Source organism: Balaenoptera borealis (genome assembly GCF_965194805.1).
Source record: "Balaenoptera borealis genome assembly, chromosome: 12".
Taxonomy (NCBI): Eukaryota; Metazoa; Chordata; class Mammalia; order Artiodactyla; family Balaenopteridae; genus Balaenoptera; species Balaenoptera borealis.
Window position 1 is genome coordinate 34,732,868 of NC_138869.1, and position 20,640 is coordinate 34,753,507.

General features: G+C 37.9%; 1 protein-coding gene across 21 annotated transcripts in view; it reads left to right on the plus strand.

The window, feature by feature from the left end:
• The window catches only part of CFAP20DC (CFAP20 domain containing), a 290,901-nt gene that overhangs the window by 198,837 nt on the left and 71,424 nt on the right, over nt 1-20,640 (plus strand). For all 21 annotated transcript variants that reach the window (XR_014232111.1, XR_014232112.1, XR_014232113.1 and 18 more), the window contains 2 exons: nt 6,850-7,053; nt 16,550-16,611. Coding sequence is in view for 18 of the 21 variants with exons in the window: in XM_082344685.1 (XP_082200811.1) it covers nt 6,850-7,053; nt 16,550-16,611 (266 nt within the window). In the remaining 3 variants the exon portion in view is untranslated. The remainder of the gene's footprint in view (nt 1-6,849; nt 7,054-16,549; nt 16,612-20,640) is intronic.

Below are 20,640 nucleotides of genomic sequence, written 5' to 3' on the forward strand. Positions count from 1 at the left end.
GAGACAACATTGAGTCTGGTTAAGCCTATGTCCACGTGAACGCTTTTAACATAAAACATGATCTAGATTCTGACCGGTTGGTTCTTTTGAATAGCCTGGCTCTTAATTTATGCTGTGCAAGTTGACGTAGCATCTCTTAAATTTAGCAAAGGTTTTCGAATTGTACTGTGGCTTGGTCTTTAAGTTTTGATTTATCTCTTTGTGTGGTGAAGACATGCTGAAAGCTACCATATGATTGTGAATGAGTTATGAGCTCAAGTATGTGTCACTTAGAGCTCATGTTTGTGGCTTCTGTCTTCTTTTCATTCCTATTGTTAGTGGGCCTGTGTCCCCAATGAATCAGAGCAAATTCTTGTGTGGGTAAGTAGCTCAAGAATTTGAAACAAGTCTTCAAAGAGTGCTAGTTGGAAAAGAGATGCTCTAGAACACTAATTTACCATGAGCTATTAGTATTAAAAATGTCAATATAGGAATTAAACACTGTCTGCAAATAGCAATAGGGAGGAGATTAATCTTCAAATTAAAATGCCGATTAAAGTTTAAAATTAGTTTTGGAAAATGGACTTCCACTTTTCTTGCTGTCGTGTTGGGGTTCAAAAAAATTCACAAAACTTTCTAATTACATCATTAAAACTCTTAATAATAAATACAAGTTTGAAACTACCATGATACTGACTCCCAGCCACATTTACAAACTGCTTTTTTTCCCCCCATTAAGACAGTCCAGAGTAAGGTGCCAATGACTGACTAATCACTTCCTAGGAAATCTCTCTTTGACTCTTAGACTTCTTTGCTCTTGTTGGCCACAGAGAAGTAAGCATATCATAAACATATGTTTAGATGGATTTTCACAAACTGAACAAACACATGTGACCATCATCTGAATCAAGAAAGAAAACGATGCCGGCACCCCAGAAACCCCATTGTGCTCCCTCCCTGTCACTCTCCTTTTCTGTCACTGTGCCCTCACAACCACCCCCTACCTGCCAAGACTAGTTTTACCAGTGTATGGTCTCTTGTGTCTGGGTTCTCTCACTCAGCATTTCATTTGTAAGATTCAATATATCAGTCATTTCAATATAGTGTCCTACTGTGTGACTCTCGCACCATTTATTTATCCATTCTACTGTTGATGGGCATTTGGGTAGTTTCCATTTGGGAGCTATTAAAATTATGTCTTTTGGTAGAATCCTATATTTTTTAACAAGACTTGGGCAAGGAAGTGGAAGCCATCTGGTCTTATAAGATTTAGGTTAAATTCTAGGTATTTTCATTCTTGTTACTTTGGAACAGTATTACAAATTTCATTTCTAAAACAGTATGTATAAGTAAATAATGCTTTCTATGAATATAAGCTCCATGCTTCTAACTTGCCCCATGTTTTCCTGCCTGATGCTTAGAATATGCTTCCATATCACCCTTCCCATCCTTCAAGGCCCGGCTTGAAGAACATCTCCTCCATGAAGCCTTGCCTGATCCTACAAGAAGTGACCTCTCTCTTTTCTGAAATGCCAGACTATTTGGTATATCTCCCTTTTCTCACGTTGCCTTCTGTTATAAAAGCCACTATCCCTTTTGTAGTAGTAGCACCTTTTGAGTCTTGGTGTAACTTAAAGGAATACAAAGAGCCGGAAATTGATTGTTAGAACTTTTATTAAGAGTTTTTACAACATGATGTCTCCTATGCCCTAGGTATCAGGCACTGTCACAATGCAAACCTGATTCAGAAAGAGTCTCGAAGATTTTTATAGGCTCCAGAATGAGAATAACGACCCAATTTTCTCTCAATTCTGTTACTCTCCCAACCATATAAAATAGAAGGACGTTCGTCATCTCATCTTATTAACTGGTGGCCGTGTCTCACTTTGCCTCTACACCACCATTGTAAACTCAGCCTTGTGTCACCCACAGTTCAGTAGAATTGGGTCTTATCTGAGGCTCACAAAATTCTATAGGCAGATATTTGATCAATTAAGCTGTTCCATCTTAAAATCTTTGAGAACAGGGACAAGGTGAAGGGCATCAAGTTGAAAGATTATTTTTGTTTGTTGTGTTTTATCATTTTGCTGGAGTTATCGGTTTTCCTTTTAATCATTATCAAAGTTCTGTGTGATTATTAATACTATACCTCAGTATATGTTACCTTATTGTATACTCATTTCTTTAGAACTCTTAATTGCCCTCCTAGATTATAAGGCCTGTGAAAGCAGGGGCCACATCATACTTGTCTTTGTAACTTCACTGTCTTAGGCTCCCAAAACTGTCTGAAAAAAGATCAATGAAAACAAATGGTTTGAATGCTTTATAAGGGAAGGACTTGCCTGGGAGTCTGAGCACAGCTGAATTATATAGCCTTGAGCCCATTATCTTGCTCCTAAAACAAATCTGATTGATAATGTCTCCCCTCTTTCCTACAAGGATATTTTGAGACAAAATTGGGTTATACATAACAGTTTGAGCCTTTAAGAGAGAGAATTACATAAAACACTTTGCCTCTCAGGAGTTGCATAATTTAGTTAGATGACATCTTGTGCTGGGTCTACTTTAATGTGAAGACTTTATTGCAAGCCTTCTTATGTAAAAAAATTAATAAATGATTTAACCTTTCTGGTGATTTTGAAATGGTTTAAGAGATTGCAAATCAAGAATGTATCAAGGGGGGCTTCCCTGGTGGCGCAGTGGTTGAGAATCTGCCTGCTAATGCAGGGGACACGGGTTCGAGCCCTGGTCTGGGAAGATCCCACATGCCACGGAGCAACTAGGCCCGTGAGCCACAACTACTGAGCCTGCGCGTCTGGAGCCTGTGCTCCACAACAAGGGAGGCCGCGATAGTGAGAGGCCCGCGCACCGTGATGAAGAGTGGCCCCCACTTGCCACAACTAGAGAAAGCCCTCGCACAGAAATGAAGACCCAACACAGCCATAAAGAAAGAAAGAAAGGAAGGAAGGGAGGAAGGGAGGGAGGGAGGGAGGAAGGGAGGGAGGGAGGGAGGAAGGGAGGGAGGGAGGGAGGAAGGAAAGAAAGAAAGAAAAGAAAGAAAGAAAGAATCTATCAAGGTACTAAGTTAATTACCTCTCTCTGCCACCAGTTGCTCTATTCATAACCCTGGAGAAAGTTGCTTCTTTCTCTCCACTCTCTTTTGGCTGTCCCTTCCAGGGTGTTGTCAGAATACATTTTACTGTTGTATCAAATAAAATCATGGAAATATAGAGTTCTAAGCAAAGTTAGCACCACCAGTTTCTAGCACATAAAAAGGTCTCAGTAAGTATTTGTGGGATAAATTAAGGAATGATCAATCCATTTCCACCACTGCAGATTACTGCAATATTCCAGGCAAGTATTTACTTCCCCAACCTCTGCTTCAATACCTCTGGTGGTGGAGAGAGTTCACTCCCTATGAAGGCCACTCATTCCATTTGTCAACAAATTTAATTACTATCACGTGCCACCTTAGACTTCTGTGAGGCTTTTTCTAATTCTACTGGGCAGTTGCATCTTAGTCATATCTCTTGTAGTATTGATCATGATACATTATAATACCCCAACTTATAATACCTGTTAGGTCTCCCTTTCTAGACTGAGCTCCATGAGGACAGAGATGTGTCTCATTTTCTTTATACTCCCAGCTCCTAGCATAGTACAGAATGGCTGAAAGGGGCCAGAGAAAGTGAGAGGAAAGAATAATAATAACAGGGAGCATATGTATTGATTGCCAACCCAGAGGTCTCCTAAGAGGGATGTATTCACCCCAGAAGAGGTGTATCAAAAAGAATCAGCTGAGCTTCACACTATTTCCATTTATTTTTTTAAGCTCAACCATTTTCATTTCTATTTTTTGTGTGTGTATGTTTTATACCATACATACTATTTTAATATAGTTGTACATTTGTTTAATTTTATAAATAAACATATATTGGAAGGTACATACTCAAACACGTTCTGATAAAGACACAAATCGTTGAGTTTGGAGACACTTAGTATAGCTGTTTGTCAGGTACTATGCTAAGCATTTGATATACATTATTTTAGTCCACCAAAAATCCCATGAGGTATACACTATGGTTCCATTTTATAGATTAAGAAACTAAGGCACAGAGAGATTAGGTGATTTGCCCAATCACATACAGCTGGTAAATGATGAAACCAGTGCCTGGACTCAGATATGTGTGGCTTAACCACTGCAGCATTCTCTCTTGTTTTTCTGTCTTAGCACCTAGGGTTGTACCCCAGGCACAGTATAGGCTTGTGGATTAAATAAACAAATCAAATGGCTGAATTAATCATACTAAGTACTTATAAAAGCTTTATTCTTAAGAAAAATTTTGAAAATAAAATTTCCTTTTTCATTGTAAAAGCATGTATTGTCAATGCAAGCCAAATAACATACCTATGTGAACACGTTAGAATGTTTAGTTCCATTTCTTGACAGAAAAACTGAAGTGAAGGACAGCAAGTCACATGTTTACTATTGATCCCAAAGTCAAATGGCTAGTCTTGTTTTCACATCTAATTACTGAACTACTTTTTTTTAATTGAGGTATAATTCATGTACCATAAAGTTCAGGAGTTTTTAGTATATTCACAACATTCTATAACCACCACCACAGCCTAATTTCAGAACATTTGCATCACCCCAGAGAGAAACCCCATACCCATTAGAGATCACTCCCCATTCCCTCTCTCCCCAGTCCCTGGGCAATCACCTGTCTCTCTTCTATCTCTACATATTTGCTTTTTTTGTATATGTCACATAAATGAAATCATACAATCTGTGACCTTTTGCTTCAGGCTGCTTTCACTTAGCATAATGTTTTCAAGGTTCATCCATGTTGTAGCATGTATCTTTATGGCCAATAATACTCCATTGTATGGATAAACTAAAATCCATTCATCAGTTGATGAACATTTGGTTGTTTCCACTTTGGGGCTATTATGAACAATGCTGCTATGAACATTTGTGTGTAAGTTTTTGTATGCACATATATTGTCAGTTCTTTTGGATATATCCCTGCAAGTGAATTGTTAGGCCACATGGCCCATGTTTAACATTTTGAGGAACCACCAAACTGTTTTCCAAAGTGGTTGCACCATTTCATATTCACAGCCAGTGGTGTATGAGGATTACAGTTTCTCCACATCCTCTCCAGTACTTATTACTGTCTATCTTTTGTATTATAACAATCCTAGTGGATGTGAATGGTACCTCATTGTCATGTTGATTTATTTTTTCTAATGACAGTGATGTTGAGCATCTTTTGTTTATTGCTCCCCTATTTCTTTGGAATTTAAATTATTTTTATTTTCTTCTTCTTTAAAGTGTTTTTCATTGGAATATAAACTTTGTTTTTCTTCTTGTGATATCTGTTTTGTCCCAAGAACTCTCAAAGCATATTAAATACTCATGAAATCTCTTATTAGAGATTGCATGACTTCTCAGGGTGCCAAGCTGCTGGAGCCATGAACTGTAAGAATTTAAGTGAGTTTCCACTGGCAACTTTCCAGGAAATCTCCACATCACATTATTAGATCACAAGCTTTCATAACCCCCAAGTTATGATGATGATAATGCTTTATTAAAAAGCTTTTAATGTCATAGAAACACCAAGAATTTTTTTTCCAAATTATATTTTCTTAACTTTTTACATCCCTATGCGGCAGAAAAGAAGGCAGTAGCCATCTCAAAGGGTCTTCCAAGAAAATAAGTGTAGAGATTTGAATATCTTAAAAATTCTAGTGTGTCATGGAAAAAAACTTTTTGAGCATAATCACTGATTCTAGATGTACCAAAATATTTCGAGATTGTTTTCAAGTTATATGCCAGTCCTGGATGTAAATCACACTGCTCATTCATACGTGATGCTAACATTTCAGCAATGTTGAAGTTAATGTTAGCTACCAAATTTGGTTTAAGCCAGAGAGAAAGGAAAGGGCTTGAAAATTCCATATGCCAGTTTCTTCCCTGTACATTGAAATAATATTTATACTAGCCTCTGAAGATTTGTAGTAGTAGTCTTGACAGATTACACATTTAGTGAAGCCCGTGTGAGTATAAGTGTTTATGGTAGCTCCAAGGTCTTTCTGGCTTTCAGACCTTACGTGTTCTTATCTTCAGTTCATATTTTATTTGATGGCTTTTAACAGCATTAGTCATTCTCAGTCTTACTGTAAGTTGAATTTATTTGCTCATAATGTTCACACTGATGAAACTGATCAATTCTCTTGTAAACTGGACTTTTTTATGGAAAGTTATTCTTCTTTTTTAGAAACTGCTTTGAATTTTTGTTTATTTAGTCAATCCTCGAATACTGGTTGGGCACCAGATGTGAGAAATACATTAAGACAGTCGTGGTGCTTGCCTTTGTAGCACTCATAGACTACCTGTGGACTCCAAAAGCAGTTACATAAGTGCAATTGTGATAGCGCTAAAAATGAACACTCTAAGATTCTGTGAGAACATATAATGTGGAGGAACTGATCCAGTTTGGGATCAAACTGGATCAGTTTGGGGTTGTCAGAAAAAGCTTTTCTGAGGAAGTGACACATAATTTGGGCCCTAAAGGATACCTAGGAATTAGCACACAGGGAACTAGCATGTGCACAGGCACCAAGACAAACATGAGTTCAGTGCTTTTGAGGACCTAAATGAAGTGTGGCTGACACGTCAGGAGGAAAAGACAAGGTGAGGCAGCTGGCATAGGCATCATATAAAGGCATTTTAAGGATCTGGGCCTCTGTCAATCGGGAGCCACTGAAGGGGTTAAGGCTGTAGAGTAGCATTTATTGGTAGCCCATAAAATTAAGAAAGGCCAAGTGACCCTTTGCTGTGTCACTTTCTTCTCTCTTGGTCAGGAATATGACTGGAGAAACTATCAACCCAGCCAGATGAGTGAATCCGAGTTGCAAATGCTAGCAAGCCTACGGCGGCAACAGAACGAAGAACTGGAGGACACTGGGGCTCCCCATGGCCTGAGCGCATCCCAGGTTGACAACTGTAATGTCAGCATAAGTACCAGCAGCGATGACACAACCACCTGGAACTCCTGCCTGCCACCCGTGAGTCCAGGGTTTTGCGTCTTTGTTTACTGCCTTTGTCACAAAGCCCAGCCTTGCCTGGGAAAACTAGGGCCAAATGAGGACACTCCTATGAAATCTATCCTGAAATAGTGTTTTAAGTCTGGGGGCATTGTCTTGTCTTAAATCATCTTATTTACCTTCAGATAAGGTATGTTCATTGTGTGGTGATATATAAAACCATACATTGAAAGAAAAAGAATAATTTTACTGTAGACTTGGGGTATCTCATTGTATCCCCACCTCCTAGCACAAGCCCTGGCACATAAAGCAGGCTCAACACTTGTTAAAGAAGTATCTGTTAAATGAACGAACAGAAAGGAGTAGACTATAGATATATGAAGTATTGGTTCGTATATGGCAGCAGCAAAGAACCTTCTGTAGAAGCCACCGGATTTATGCTGACTCCTCCTTGTGCCTAAGGGCCATGATAGGCACTGGATATGCTTCAGCAGCTTGTATTTTCCTATATGTTCATACAGTTAAAGTCCTTTCAAATATGGCCCATCATTCTCTCTATAGACCAGCAGACGGCCTGGAGCAGGCCAAAGTCTTCCTGTTTTTCAGGTGAAGAAACTAAATTCTGGGCTCAAGCTTCCATACCTGGTCAGTGGTAGAGCCCAGAGCAAAGCCCAGTGTCTTGACTCAGTCCATTCTCCTCTACGATCCTCAAGGATCTTATGGTCTAATTGGAAAGACAAAGCAGAAACATCCACGGAACAGTCCTGTGCAACGTAGGAAATGTCATGAGACAGAATAATAAAATCATTATTATAATAATGGTAATTAGAGCTACCATTTCTTTAAGCACTTAAAAACATTTTAAGATCTCCATAGGCCGAAGGAACATTTACTTATAATGCTACTTCAACATCAGATCAAACATATTAAAATGCACTTTTCATCCAACAGTAAATATAACTTCTTTACCGGACAATTTTTGAAAGGAAATATAAAATGGTGCAACTTGGATTCATGCTTATATAAAATTACATAAAGGTTGAGTTTAAGTGTAGTTGACAGTGGATACGTTATATTTTAAGTATTTAGTTAAATATCAATTTTTCAGTTTTCTTTTTCTATTTTAAAGTAAATTTTTTTTCCAGATCCCCAACTTCTTTGTAGATGTTAGAAATCTCAGAGGCCCTGACACTGAGCCTTGTGTTTCTAACTTACTCCTTACTGCTATCCTATGTGGTAAGCACTATTGAGTTCCCATTTCCAGATGAGAAAATTGAGGCTCTTGAGTAAAGCGACACAGAACTAGTTTGGCATGACTCTCAGTTCTAAGCTTCTAACCACCATGATATGGTGACTTCTCGATCTGTGGCTTAATTGTCAAATGAGTGCTACCAATATCTAGTAGAAGTTGAGATTTCTGCTTTGGAGAGAACTTAAAATTCTTCATGGAGGAGGAATTCAAATTGGTTCTAAGTAGATGTGAGGGGGAAAATGATATTAATTTTTCCTCAGGGTTCTTTTTTCCCACCTTGCCCACTCTCCAGGTTTCTCTTGCCTTACTTAGTTGTGCTTTCATTAAACTGAATGATCAAACATACATAACACCTCAAGCAGCCTTGGTCCCAAAGAGTATCTACCCACCCAGCAAAAATACCCTGTGTGCTAGTTACTCAGAGTATTCTTATAGCCAGAGCTAAGAACATAAGAGTAAGTTGCAGATTTTTGCCAATGCAGTTTACAATGGAATTGAAATACTCCTTTCTTATAAATTATTTCTTAGCAATCATTTAAGCCAAAAGTAAGAAAGAGAACGGTGGCCTCCTGAACAAGGTCATTCTGTCATGAAGTAGCTCAGAGAACCAACATTACAAAGGGCAAGCTGAGAAATGATTATTTAAGACTGAAAAGGCTGAACTCTTGGTTGCCCTGGGTACTGTGTCCTCATCACTGTCCTGTTCTGGCAAGGACTCAAGTCCTCATGCATGACGACTACTTTGCTCTAAAAGTACACAGCCAAAAATAACCATTGGTAATGAACTTAATAACGCCTCTATTTGACCAAATGAGAAATTGAAAACAGTCTATTTTTTTAGACAGAGAAAATAATTGAAAAGCCTACCTTTGGTATTCATAAGATATGTTAATTATTACATCAAATTCAGTCTATTTCAATGTTGGAACTATCACCAAACGGAAAAGTGCATTCCTTAATGAACCCTGCATCTTGTTGCTCATATAGAATTTAAATAGAGCAATTTACAAGAACCACTATGGTGTTTCTGGGAGCTCATGACTTTCTCTTTAGAAGTTGTACCAGGGCAGTGAAAAAGAAGAAATGAAAGAAGACATAACTTTATCACAGTGATATCCTGCTTTTCTTGTATCACAGTGATGCCACCATCCTCCATGCTGATCCTCCACACTGACACTTAAACAAGAAATTTGGAAGACATCTCTACTTCTCCCACTCCTTCATTTCCCATACCCAGTTGGTCTCCAAATCCTGAGAATCCTCTCTCCTTTTTACATCTTAGCCCTCCCTATCTAATACCAGTTAGATACTAATACTATCTAATAGCAGTTTCCTGATACTAAGGTACCTCCAGTCTAAGCACTGTAGCCTGATGGTTAGGAGCATCGACTCTGAAGTCAAATTGCCAAGGTTCAAATCCAAGCTGTGTGACCTTGTAAAGCACTTGGCGCTGTATCTGAGACATAATAAGCAATTAGTAAATTAAGATTAGTTGTCATTATTATTCACACTAGTTATCTTTCTAAAGCCCAGATTTGATCTGATCTCTTCCCTGCATGAAGTCCTTTCATAACTCCCCATTGCCTCTTTAGCCTGGCCTACAGGGCCCCCCATGATCTGAGACCTGCCCCCTTCCAGGCACATCTCTCACTGCTCCCCACCTTTCACTCCATCCTTTAATCCCAGTTGTAATTCCCTAAGGGCACTCTGCACATATCCTTGTACCTGATTATCCCTTAAGGCTTAGCTCCAAACCCTTCTTTAACCCTTCTCCAGGCCTCATTGAGAGACACAGCTTCCTTTCTGCCACAAGAGCCAGGATTATCTCCATGCTAACTCTCACCACAACCTAGCTTACCTGTCCCACATAAATTCACTCCACGTATTTTTTTTGAGTGGTACAATATGCTATGGACTCCCTAGTTCTGAAAGGAGCAGAACTAATTCTCTCCTTTAACAAGATAACCTCCTCTTAGTGCTTTTGTTTCTCCATCACCTTGAATAGGACTTGAAATGAATTTCTACTTCCCTCATAATCACTACCCACCCCCCACCCAACAACACTACTGCATACTCTAGCTACACTGCAGCTTGCCCATCACTGTCATGCCTTTTGTCCACATCATGTCAGTGATGCCATTGCCCATACCCTTTCCTCTGCCTGGAGACCCTCCATCCCTCTTCTCTACACTGAACACTCCTGTTTTCCAAGGCCCAACTCAGATGTCCCAGCCTCATGAAACCCTCCCTCCTGCACAGAATTGTTTTCTTCCTCCTCTGGTTCCCGTTATCTTCAGGCTCAGTGATAGCACTTACCACATCAGGTAACCATTATTAGCGATATCCCTCGGGCCTGGTTGTGATCCCCTTGAAGGCAGGACTGGCACAGAGCAGACACAGGACTGGCACAGGACTGGCAGGCAGCACAGAGCCTGCCATGAGGTCACGCTCAGTAGCTGCTGGTTGTTAGTCGTTGGTGGAATAAATCAATCAATAATATTAAAAGATTCCTTTTTTACTCTGAAGTAAGGTCGTTTCATCAAAATTCCAAAATAAACATCAGCTGTGCTTTGCTTAAATAAGTCCTGAATGATGCTAGTAATATTTTACATTTAAGATTTGATAAATGGCTATTAAATATACACACAAAGAAAAAATCTCCCTCTGGGCAGGACTTGGTGACCAGTAGTTTAGAAAGAAGATTTAGGCAGATCACATTCAGTTTGGCATCTTTACCTAATGACTTTACAAACACTGCAGTCAAACCAGGAAGCCAACGCAGAGCAAAATGCAGTCTTTAGCAAAATCTATCGTGTCTACTGCAAGCTTTGGTTTCTCAGCTTTCCTCAGCATCTGTACAGTTCAGGGTAATATGTACTGTTTAAAAGGTGTTTAGATATAATAAATAAGTCATTTTAAAGTGTAATTAAATGTAACCATATTTCTCATAGCAAATTGGCTTTTGTAGGCATCTCTTGCTAAATAAATCAAGCCTACTGAGAAAACCATTGGCCTTTGACAGACAAATTTTTCAAAGTTTCCAACTTAGAACCAAATTCAATTAAAACAATACTTTACAACTTCTGTGGAAACCAGGCTACAAGTAATCAGTTTTGGAGGGTTCTGTTAGGAGTAGCCCTCATGAGATTTATTCCAAAACTGGGCTCTAGGCAGCCTTAGGAAGAAAACTAGGAATTAGTTATAATGGATTCTTAAGTGAATTTTATTTGGGTGAAGGATTTTGACTGACAGTAGCGTAAAACTATGTCTTGAGGGGTGTGTGTGTGTGTGTGTGTGTATGTGTGGTGTGGTTTCTTTTTAGGAAGAGGAATAGTTGTTAATAGAAACAGCTTCAAGTGATGACCAAAAGAATTTAGACTCTACATCAGCCAACCTGGGCTCAAATCCCAGCTCTGCCATTTGCTAGCACAATCACCTATAAAATGGGAATAGTAAAGGCCCTTCCTCCTGTTGGCATGGTGGGAATTGAATGTGTACATGGAATGTGTGTACCCAGTGCCTAGAAGAGGAAGCTCACGCTAACTGTAATATGCTGCTCCCCCAAAGATGTTCTCCTCAAAGGGCCACTTGAGTGGTCAGAAAAGATTTCTAGGATATTTTCCCTTTTTATGACCACTGAGGGCTGTAAGAATGTGCAGAGGTTCTGTTGTGCTTGTTTTGATGTGAGCTTAACCATTAGAATTCAGACTGACCCCTCAGAGCTTGACAAATAAACTCATTATTTCCATATTTCATTATTTCTCTGTCCCACCTCTAACCTAGATTGAAGAAAAGCATGCCTCATATGCATGCTACCCTGTCAGCAGATGCCTCAAAGCCATCATTCCTTCAAGTTAACAATTCCCATAACCTAATATCAAGCATGTTAAGACTCCTCAGCTTGTTAAAAAAAAAAAAAAAAAAAATCCTCACATGTATCCATCAACATGGCACGCTGCAGAGCATGATATCTGGAGAAAAACGAGGCAAAATGCACTTAATAGAATTACAAGCATATGGTGAGGTTCTCCAACAAATTATTTATGGTCTTGATTAACCTTGCAACATTTTTGCCATTTTCATATGTTTTACGTAACAACAGAAAAATATTGCCTTTACCTTTTAACATGGCAGGATTATCTTATCTCCTGTCCTTTAATTTAGCCTTCAATTCTCTCCCTCACCCCAAAATTTCTAGCAGCTTGATCATGGAAAAGCAAAGCGTTTTGTGCTCAGTGGCAGTTAATTTCATGTGAGTGTAGTTTTTCTGACACTAGTGCATAGCAACAGCGCCACCAAAAGGACAAGGTCCCAAGTTTCTAGGATCTGTTCCATTTTTTGGCTCATCAACATATCAGTGTTTTACACGATGATTGCTGGCTGCTATGTGTCCAGTATATAATACACTGGCATTTCAGGCTCTTTATAGGTAACAGGTCTTAATTTGTTCTGGTCTATAGATTCATTAACTTCTTAGCTCTCTTTGGGTATGAGTTTTCTTTTAATCCTCCTGAACTAAAAACGTAAGTAGTTGATTGTGCTAAGCTGCAGATAAATTAGATGAGCAGCTGTTCTTTATACCACCATAGAAATGATATACAAAAATTAATATCAGAGTCAGTGTAATATCTGTGCTGTCAGGAGAAAATATTGAAAAGTGCGAGTTGTTCTGTGTTTAGTGACTATGAAAGTCACCCCATGAAATAAACTTTTCTCATTCTTAGAGTATTGTCTATTATATCTTATTTTGTCCCAAATTTAGCAATGTGGCAAACTTATTTTCTTTAATTTTAAATATATAGTGACATGTCATAAGAATGAAATCAAATTAATTTAATTTATGGCAAGGAGATAGTCTTATATCTTATATATATCAAATAAATGTATTTCGGGACTACTTTTTCTTCCTGCCATTAACTGAACTGAGTTTGTCATACTTGTTATTCAGAAACTTAGGTATTCACCACTTTAGGTGAACCCCTGAGCTGGGTTAAGCACTACAGCTTACTGGTTTAGAGGGTAAACTGCGGAATCAGACTGCCTGGGTTCAAATTCTGGCCCCACTATTTTCTGACTGACATGACCTTGGGTTAACACCCAGTGTCTGAATTTCCTCCTCTGTTAGATGGAGTTGTTAATCCTATCTATTTCATAGAATTGCTGTGAGGATCAAATGAAATAATACCTATCAAGGTTTCAACACAGAGTAAGTGCTCAATAAATATCAGTTACTGCTATTATTATTGTTGTCATAGTTATTTGTAGGAGTTAGTTATTATTCCTTTGCTGCTTCTTATGGAACTCTCTAAATACGGCTGAATTCCAAAATCAAAAAATCAATTTTATTTTTTTAACTTGTGCTTTCATGGAATGTTACCTACCTAGAATAGTAGAAATAGGTTTACTGCTGCACAGGTACAGAAATGTATCTATTCCATTCGTGGATGGGGACATCTGGCTTCAGAAGCCCATCTGTTCCCCCTACCTCCACCCCACCATGTTCAGAGAGCTTTTTGAAGCCATTAGGCACATTCCCATTTATTCTGATTTGGGCCTGGGAAAGCAAAATGACATCATTGAAGTGAAAGCTCTGCCCTTTGAAAGCATCACAGCAAAGTTATGGGAACTGAAATATCTTGAAGGAGCCTTTTAGCTGCATCATTGCCATAATCCCTTCCTGGCCCTGAGTCTGATTATGAAATTAGGAGACATGTACAGAGAAAGGGAACTGGGACCACCCAGTTTTGTATTGTACCCACTTCAAAGCAAGACTTGCATCCTCCCCCAACAGAGTCATTAGCAGTTAGGGTTTATAAGTCAGTTTATAGCAGTTACATGTATGAGTCAGAATGCTCTGCCATGATTTGCTATTATTCAATTTAAATTGGCTATTGAATAAAATATTTGGGGGTAAAAACTTGGTAATTAGTTTTCAATAGTAAAAATTAAGTTAAGGGATTGGATATTCAGAGCGAGTTCTACTACCCTACAATTATTTTTAACTGAATTTTTTCATTTGCCTTTCTGTCTATTCATGTCAGCAGTCCTTACTACTTCAAAAAGTTTCCACTGATTATTTTTCTGTTTTCTAACACTTAAAAATCACTGTGAATGTGAATCTTTTATTTTAGTGTTCTTTTGTACTGCTTGTATCATTGGATCTGTTTTATATAAACATGAGCAAACATGAAAGGGCCAGTCTATGTAGTCTAAGTAAGAACTCAGTCACAAACCAAATAGGATTCTGTAACCATTTCTGTTCTCCAGAGACTGGAGTAAGTCATTTGGAATAAGGGGGTTAGGGACAGGTATAAAATACAATTATCAGTATAAAATTAAGAAAATGGAAATTTGCCTGAATATCACGACTGTGATGCTTAGAGAGTTATTTAAATGCCTCTGAAAGTAAATAGGCAGAGATCCATTCACTAGAGGCCTGAGTACAGGTGAAATTGTGGACGAATACTAATGAATGTATTATCGGGAGTATTTCTGCACCACTGTGAGTTTGTCTAGAGAACCTGTTAGTCCCCTTGCTTACTAATTCCTTTTTTGCTGTGAAATAATAAAGCCTAAATCATAGAACTAAATTTCACTTGCAAATTGCTGGAAGTCTTATTTCTCCAGTGAGATCAAATATGTCTTATGACATGTTTTTCCTTCCACTGTCCTCCCAGCTGTTTTTTCTTATTACTGAAATGGTGATGCATTGATATTGGTTCAATTACCAAAGTATCTGAGTACATTCAAGTTCATGGGGCATCACAGATAGGCTAAGTGACTGTGATTATCAGACAGGGTGTTTGATTTAAATTAAAGGAACACTTCCAAGAGATTATTTATAGAGGAAGACAGTTTAAAGAATTCCCATCACCCATGTCATTAATATTTTAGGACCCATTAAAATAAGGAATATGTGGAAAATAAGGAATATGTGCCTTTTATGTACAGACATCATTGCTACACCCTTTTCTTCAGTTGGGGTCAGCACTATGGGTCCACATTATGGCTGAGAAAACCTTAACGCCAAACCCATGAGGTAAGGAAGTAACAGAAGCCCTCTAAATGCAATTCAAAAATGTGTACCTAATTCCAAATTGTAATAAAATGAAAATGTTAAAAATGATTTTCATATTAGAATTACATGGTTGTTAACCACATAAGAAAAATACTTTGAGGTGATATTCAAAAAGAGAATTTCTATCAGATATAATGAAATTTTCTCCCTTTATAGAACAAAGGAAAAACATCAAGTTCCATTGGAGGCAAGTGTTTAAAGCTTGCATGGAATGAAGCTGTTTACCTATGTTTTGAAAAAGGCAGTAACTTAAAGATTTCTTGCGGAGGGGGAAATTCAGATTTCATATTTTTGTTAGGTATTGGCATCACTTTTTTCAGTTCTCTGATTAATGCTTGAGGTTTTATTATACACTCAGGGAAAATGACCGCCTTGACCTAAGATTTACATGCGTAATTCCACTAATGAAAATACAGGACTTCCCTGGTGGCACAGTGGTTAAGAATCCGCCTGCCAGTGCAGGGGACACCGGTTCGATCCCTGGCCCAGGAAGAGCCCACATGCCACGGAGCAACTAAGCCCGTGCGCCACAACTACCGAGCCTGCGCTCTAGAGCCCTCAAGCTACAACTACTGAAGCCTGCACACTGCAACTACTGAAGCCCACACACCTAGAGCCTGTGCTTCACAACAAGAGAAGCCACTGCGATGAGAAGCCTGCGCACCTCAACGAAGAGTAGCCCCCACTCGCCGCAACTAGAGAAAGCCCACACACAGCAATGAAGACCCAAAAAGAAAAAAAGAAAATAGAAGTTATCCTTGTAAACTAGTAACATTGAGATATAAATATATATATTCTATATCTCCGGGTCTCCAGGTTATTGCCAATACTTGCTATACAGCATCAGTTCCAGATGTCTTGTTTTGTTTTGTTGTATCTGGAAATAGCAACCTTTGTTAACAGTATAAAAATTCCACAAGGAGGAGGATACCACACATGAACTTTAATTACACGACAGACGCTGTCTAATCCAGTGACTGGCCATTAAAATAACCTGTGTTTTCTTACATATACCACTTTGTTACTTGCTGGATCTCCCAAACAGCCTTCGACTTTTTGTAAAATAAACCAGCCCCTTCTTACAGGTTGTTTCTCAGGAAAAAATTACAGTAATGAGAGTGCATGTGAAAGGATGTGTAAAGAGCATTATGCTGATTAGTACCTCACAAATGTTTTGTCTTTTACAGCCTGTCAACCAGGGTCGTCACTATCAGAAAGAAATGAATCCACCTTCTCCTTCTAACCCCCGGTAAGAATCATTAATAAGCTAAATTTTTTTTAAGATTATTTAGGAATTGACTGTGCATTTTTCTTGGTTTCATGAAATTGTTTTCCAAACTTCCAAAGGGCTTCCAAAGTTCTTTTCTATAGATGTTTTAATTCAGCCTACTTTTCTTAATCAGACTATGGTGTCATGGTTCATAGTGTAAGTAGGTTTAAATAGCTCTCCTGCCTTTTACTAGCTGTGGAACTTTGAGAAAATCATTTAAGTCAAAGTAATTCAGGCATAATAATTACCTCATGGTATTTTGGGGAGGATCATATGAACTAATAATACATGAGAACTCCTTAGCACAGTTCCTGTCACACAGCAAGCTCTCTTCAAGTGTTCATTTATTCAGTATTATTCTATTTGCATAGGTGTTTCATCTTAATAGGTCTTTGAAGTTTAGTACATTGTAGGCATGAATTTTGTTTGTATCACCTGGTGCCTTTACATTCATCAAGATAGCTAATATGAGTTCAAGTGGCCATTCTCTTTTTTCATAATTTCAAAGTTCATAATCTCAAAATTATTTTATTATTTCAAAAATGTCATTGACACATGAGTCATTTGACAATATAGAAGAACCTTATTATATTAGGCTCATTAGAGATAAGTGAATCTGAATTCAAGTTTTGAAATATATGTAGTATTATATGGCTTTCTAAAAATAGCTAAATAAGCTAGTTTATCAGTATAAGTCAATATCACTTTATTACTATTTATTAAATACTAAGAATTTACTGAAAATCAGTCTATCTTGGGCTCCACCCACAGGATCTTAGTTATTATAAGATTATAATAACTAATTATCTAATTAGTTATTATAATAACTGATGCACCCCATTATCTAAATGCATCTCATTATCAAGCTCTCTCACCTGAGAGAGACAGGCAGAAGGAATTTGTTAAATAAGAATACAGGGCTGTATCCTGGAAGCCAAGGGAAGCCAGGCCTTAAGAGGGATCTGAAACTAGGAACTAGAAAGCAGAGAGGCGGGCAGGCAGTATCCTCACTCCATCTCTGTTTGCTTCTTCCTATCTGCTCAGTTCTTCTAAGCACCAGCTTTCTTTACTTCTCAGTCACATATAGCTGTCTTGAGTTTACATATTACAGTTCAAAATACATGCTGAGCCTGACAGTCTATGTCTGAATCCCAGTTCCTACTTTCCAGGAGAAAGAATGTGATTGGCCTAGCTTGGGCCAAGTATCCACTTCTGGTCCAATCAGCAATGAAGAGCCAACCAACCAAGCCATGTAAAACTAACATGGCTACCAGGAAACCACATACATGGTTTACAGGACTTTTAACGGGGTCCAGAATATTCATGACATAGGCAGAGTAAGTGTTCTTTATTAGTAATCTCTTCTACGTGTTCCTGGTCTATATACCTGATCTGGTTATTCTTGCATGTTACCTAGTAGGGGGAATTGTCACTGTCATGAATAAATATGATAAGGAGTTGAAAACTGAGATTGTAATTTCAGTGTATATAAAAAGGTGTTTAAACATTCTTCAAAATAGTTATCTCTTGATATGCATATATGTCTCTTGCAATCTTGCAGCTCATCTAGATTTGACCAATAAACTCTTTATCTATATATGAATAAACTTTCAAGGTAATTGGAAATCCAACTTTGGTCCAAATTATAACAGTCACGACTTGTAAGCTGAGTAAATGAAAGTGATGGAAAGTGATGTTAGAAAGTGGAGCATTTTGTTTCTAAGGAAAATGGGGACCTAATTTTCATCCTACTTCTGCTACTAACCCAGTGTATGATCTCAGACAAGCCTCTCAACCTGTTCAGACCTAATAATAAGAACACCCTCATGTGTAAAGGAAACGATTTCAGTAACAAGCTCTCTGAAGTCACTTACAGATTTATGATTTTGTGACTTTGATGAGACTCATTATAGACTTTCCATATGAAAACCAGTTCCACTATTAAAGGGAACACTGCCCTATATAGGAAACATACCTCATATTATTGGATTAATTAATTAATGTTTAGATGTGGTAGTATTTGATTTTAAATATGTCTTTTAAAATTTGATTCCCAAAGATAGAATATAAGAAAATTCACCAGCTAAACAGACAGCATATTTTATTTAACCAATTCAATATTCATTCATTTAGGAAAAATTAATCTACATTTTCACATAATAAAATTAAAAGCCAGATTTCAAAGCAAAAAATAAAATGCTGCCAACACCATTTTCCAGCAGGTTATCCACCAGTTTCCTAGAAAATTATTATATGGCTGTTCAGAAAATCTACAGATTACATGGCTTAGCTCTTGGCTCATAAATCCAGTAGCTTAGAGAATTGGCAGAAAGGCATTATTGGACCACAAATAAAGAAGATGATAAAATTATGAGGTCAGCATAGATCATCATATAAAAATGGGATAAACTGAATCATGTAATACATGTGATTTAATTTAAAATTCAGAGCTATGATTCTTCTTAAGATTTGTATTATATTTCTTATAAATAGTATCCCATGCTTTAGACCCTACAATACAGAACTTTAAAATTAAACTTTGAAGTTAAAAGATACTAATAATGATATTGAAAAAATAAGAAATGAAAAGGTAAGTCTCTAAGTCTACCCCCTTGGATAAACAAGCATCTCACCTGAACCTTGTTGAAAGTTTGGTGTGCAGAAGCTCTGAACAACACATGAGAAGCAGGAAGGCTCTAGATTTCCTGAATTAAGTGTTGTTGTGATCAAAATAATGCAAACATGACGGGGATCGGGGACATGTGTGTGCAGGTCCACCAAGAGGTGAGCATGATGGTGCCCTTTGGGAGGTGAAATGGCCACATTAGCTTCAGTGAAATATCTGCAACTACTCCAGAGACCTAAGAACCTAAGATTTGTAAATTATATGTACTCATACCCACATATGTACATATTTAGAGAGTCAACTTTCAGTGAGCTTTATTAATGTAACAGAATAACCAATATCCCCAAGCTTTATTAATGTAACAGAATAACCAATATCCCCAGTCTTTTATTTATATTTTATTCTGGAAAGATTTTTATTTCTGCACCATAATTACCTTCTTAGTTTTATATGTTGATGAGTAAAGTTAAAGATAGTATGCAGTCCACAAAGCAGACAAATTTGTGTTTTGAAAAGTTATCTCTAGGGTAAAAATGGCTAAAACTCTGCATATATTCATATAGTGGTTTCCTTAGAGTAAAAGAGTTCACTTGCACTCATAGGGCAATGCTTGATAATGGATGGAGGCTGGGATACAATGTTAGTCATTTCCTGAGAAGTTTGCAATCTGGGGATTGAAATACACATGGTTCACCAAATCATATTCCCTTGTGTGTCTAGATTTGCAACAAAGCCATTTCCCCTTGCTTTGGTAGGCATGGGGGGCGGGGGTGATATTTCCCACTATTTTTGCCTAACATACTGATGGACACTTAGCATCTCAGTTGCTGGGGCCCTTGCTTCCATTGTTCACCCACACTGCCTCATGGGGCACTGACAGCTTGTATGACAATGTGCAGAAATGGCTAACATAATCTAATACAATTTAAAGGAGTGTTGGGAGGAGGAAACAATTTCACAGTTCATTCATGTTGAGAAATGTTTCCTAGCATGTAAACTTACATGCTGCCAAACTGAGCAAAATGGATACTGTTCACAGCCTTCAGTCATTTATTTTAAAATGCCTTCTATTGGTTTGCAGGGTTTAGAGCTGTCCCTTAGGCACATCTATGTATGTGTTCATGTAGATTCTTCAGAACAGCTCAAGATATTTTTGCTCAGGAATGGGTTTTATAAAGTAAGCTGTGATTACATTCTGGTTGTCTATTCATATGGATAGAGTCGATAACCAGTCTTGCGTTTCAAATGATGATTACGCTTGCTATTTTTGCAACTCATTGGAAAATTAAGGGGGGAGGAGGGAAGGTAGTCAAAGGCTCTGTAAGGTTCCAAATGTTTATGGAAATAAACAATATAGAAAATAATTCTAGACTGACCAAACA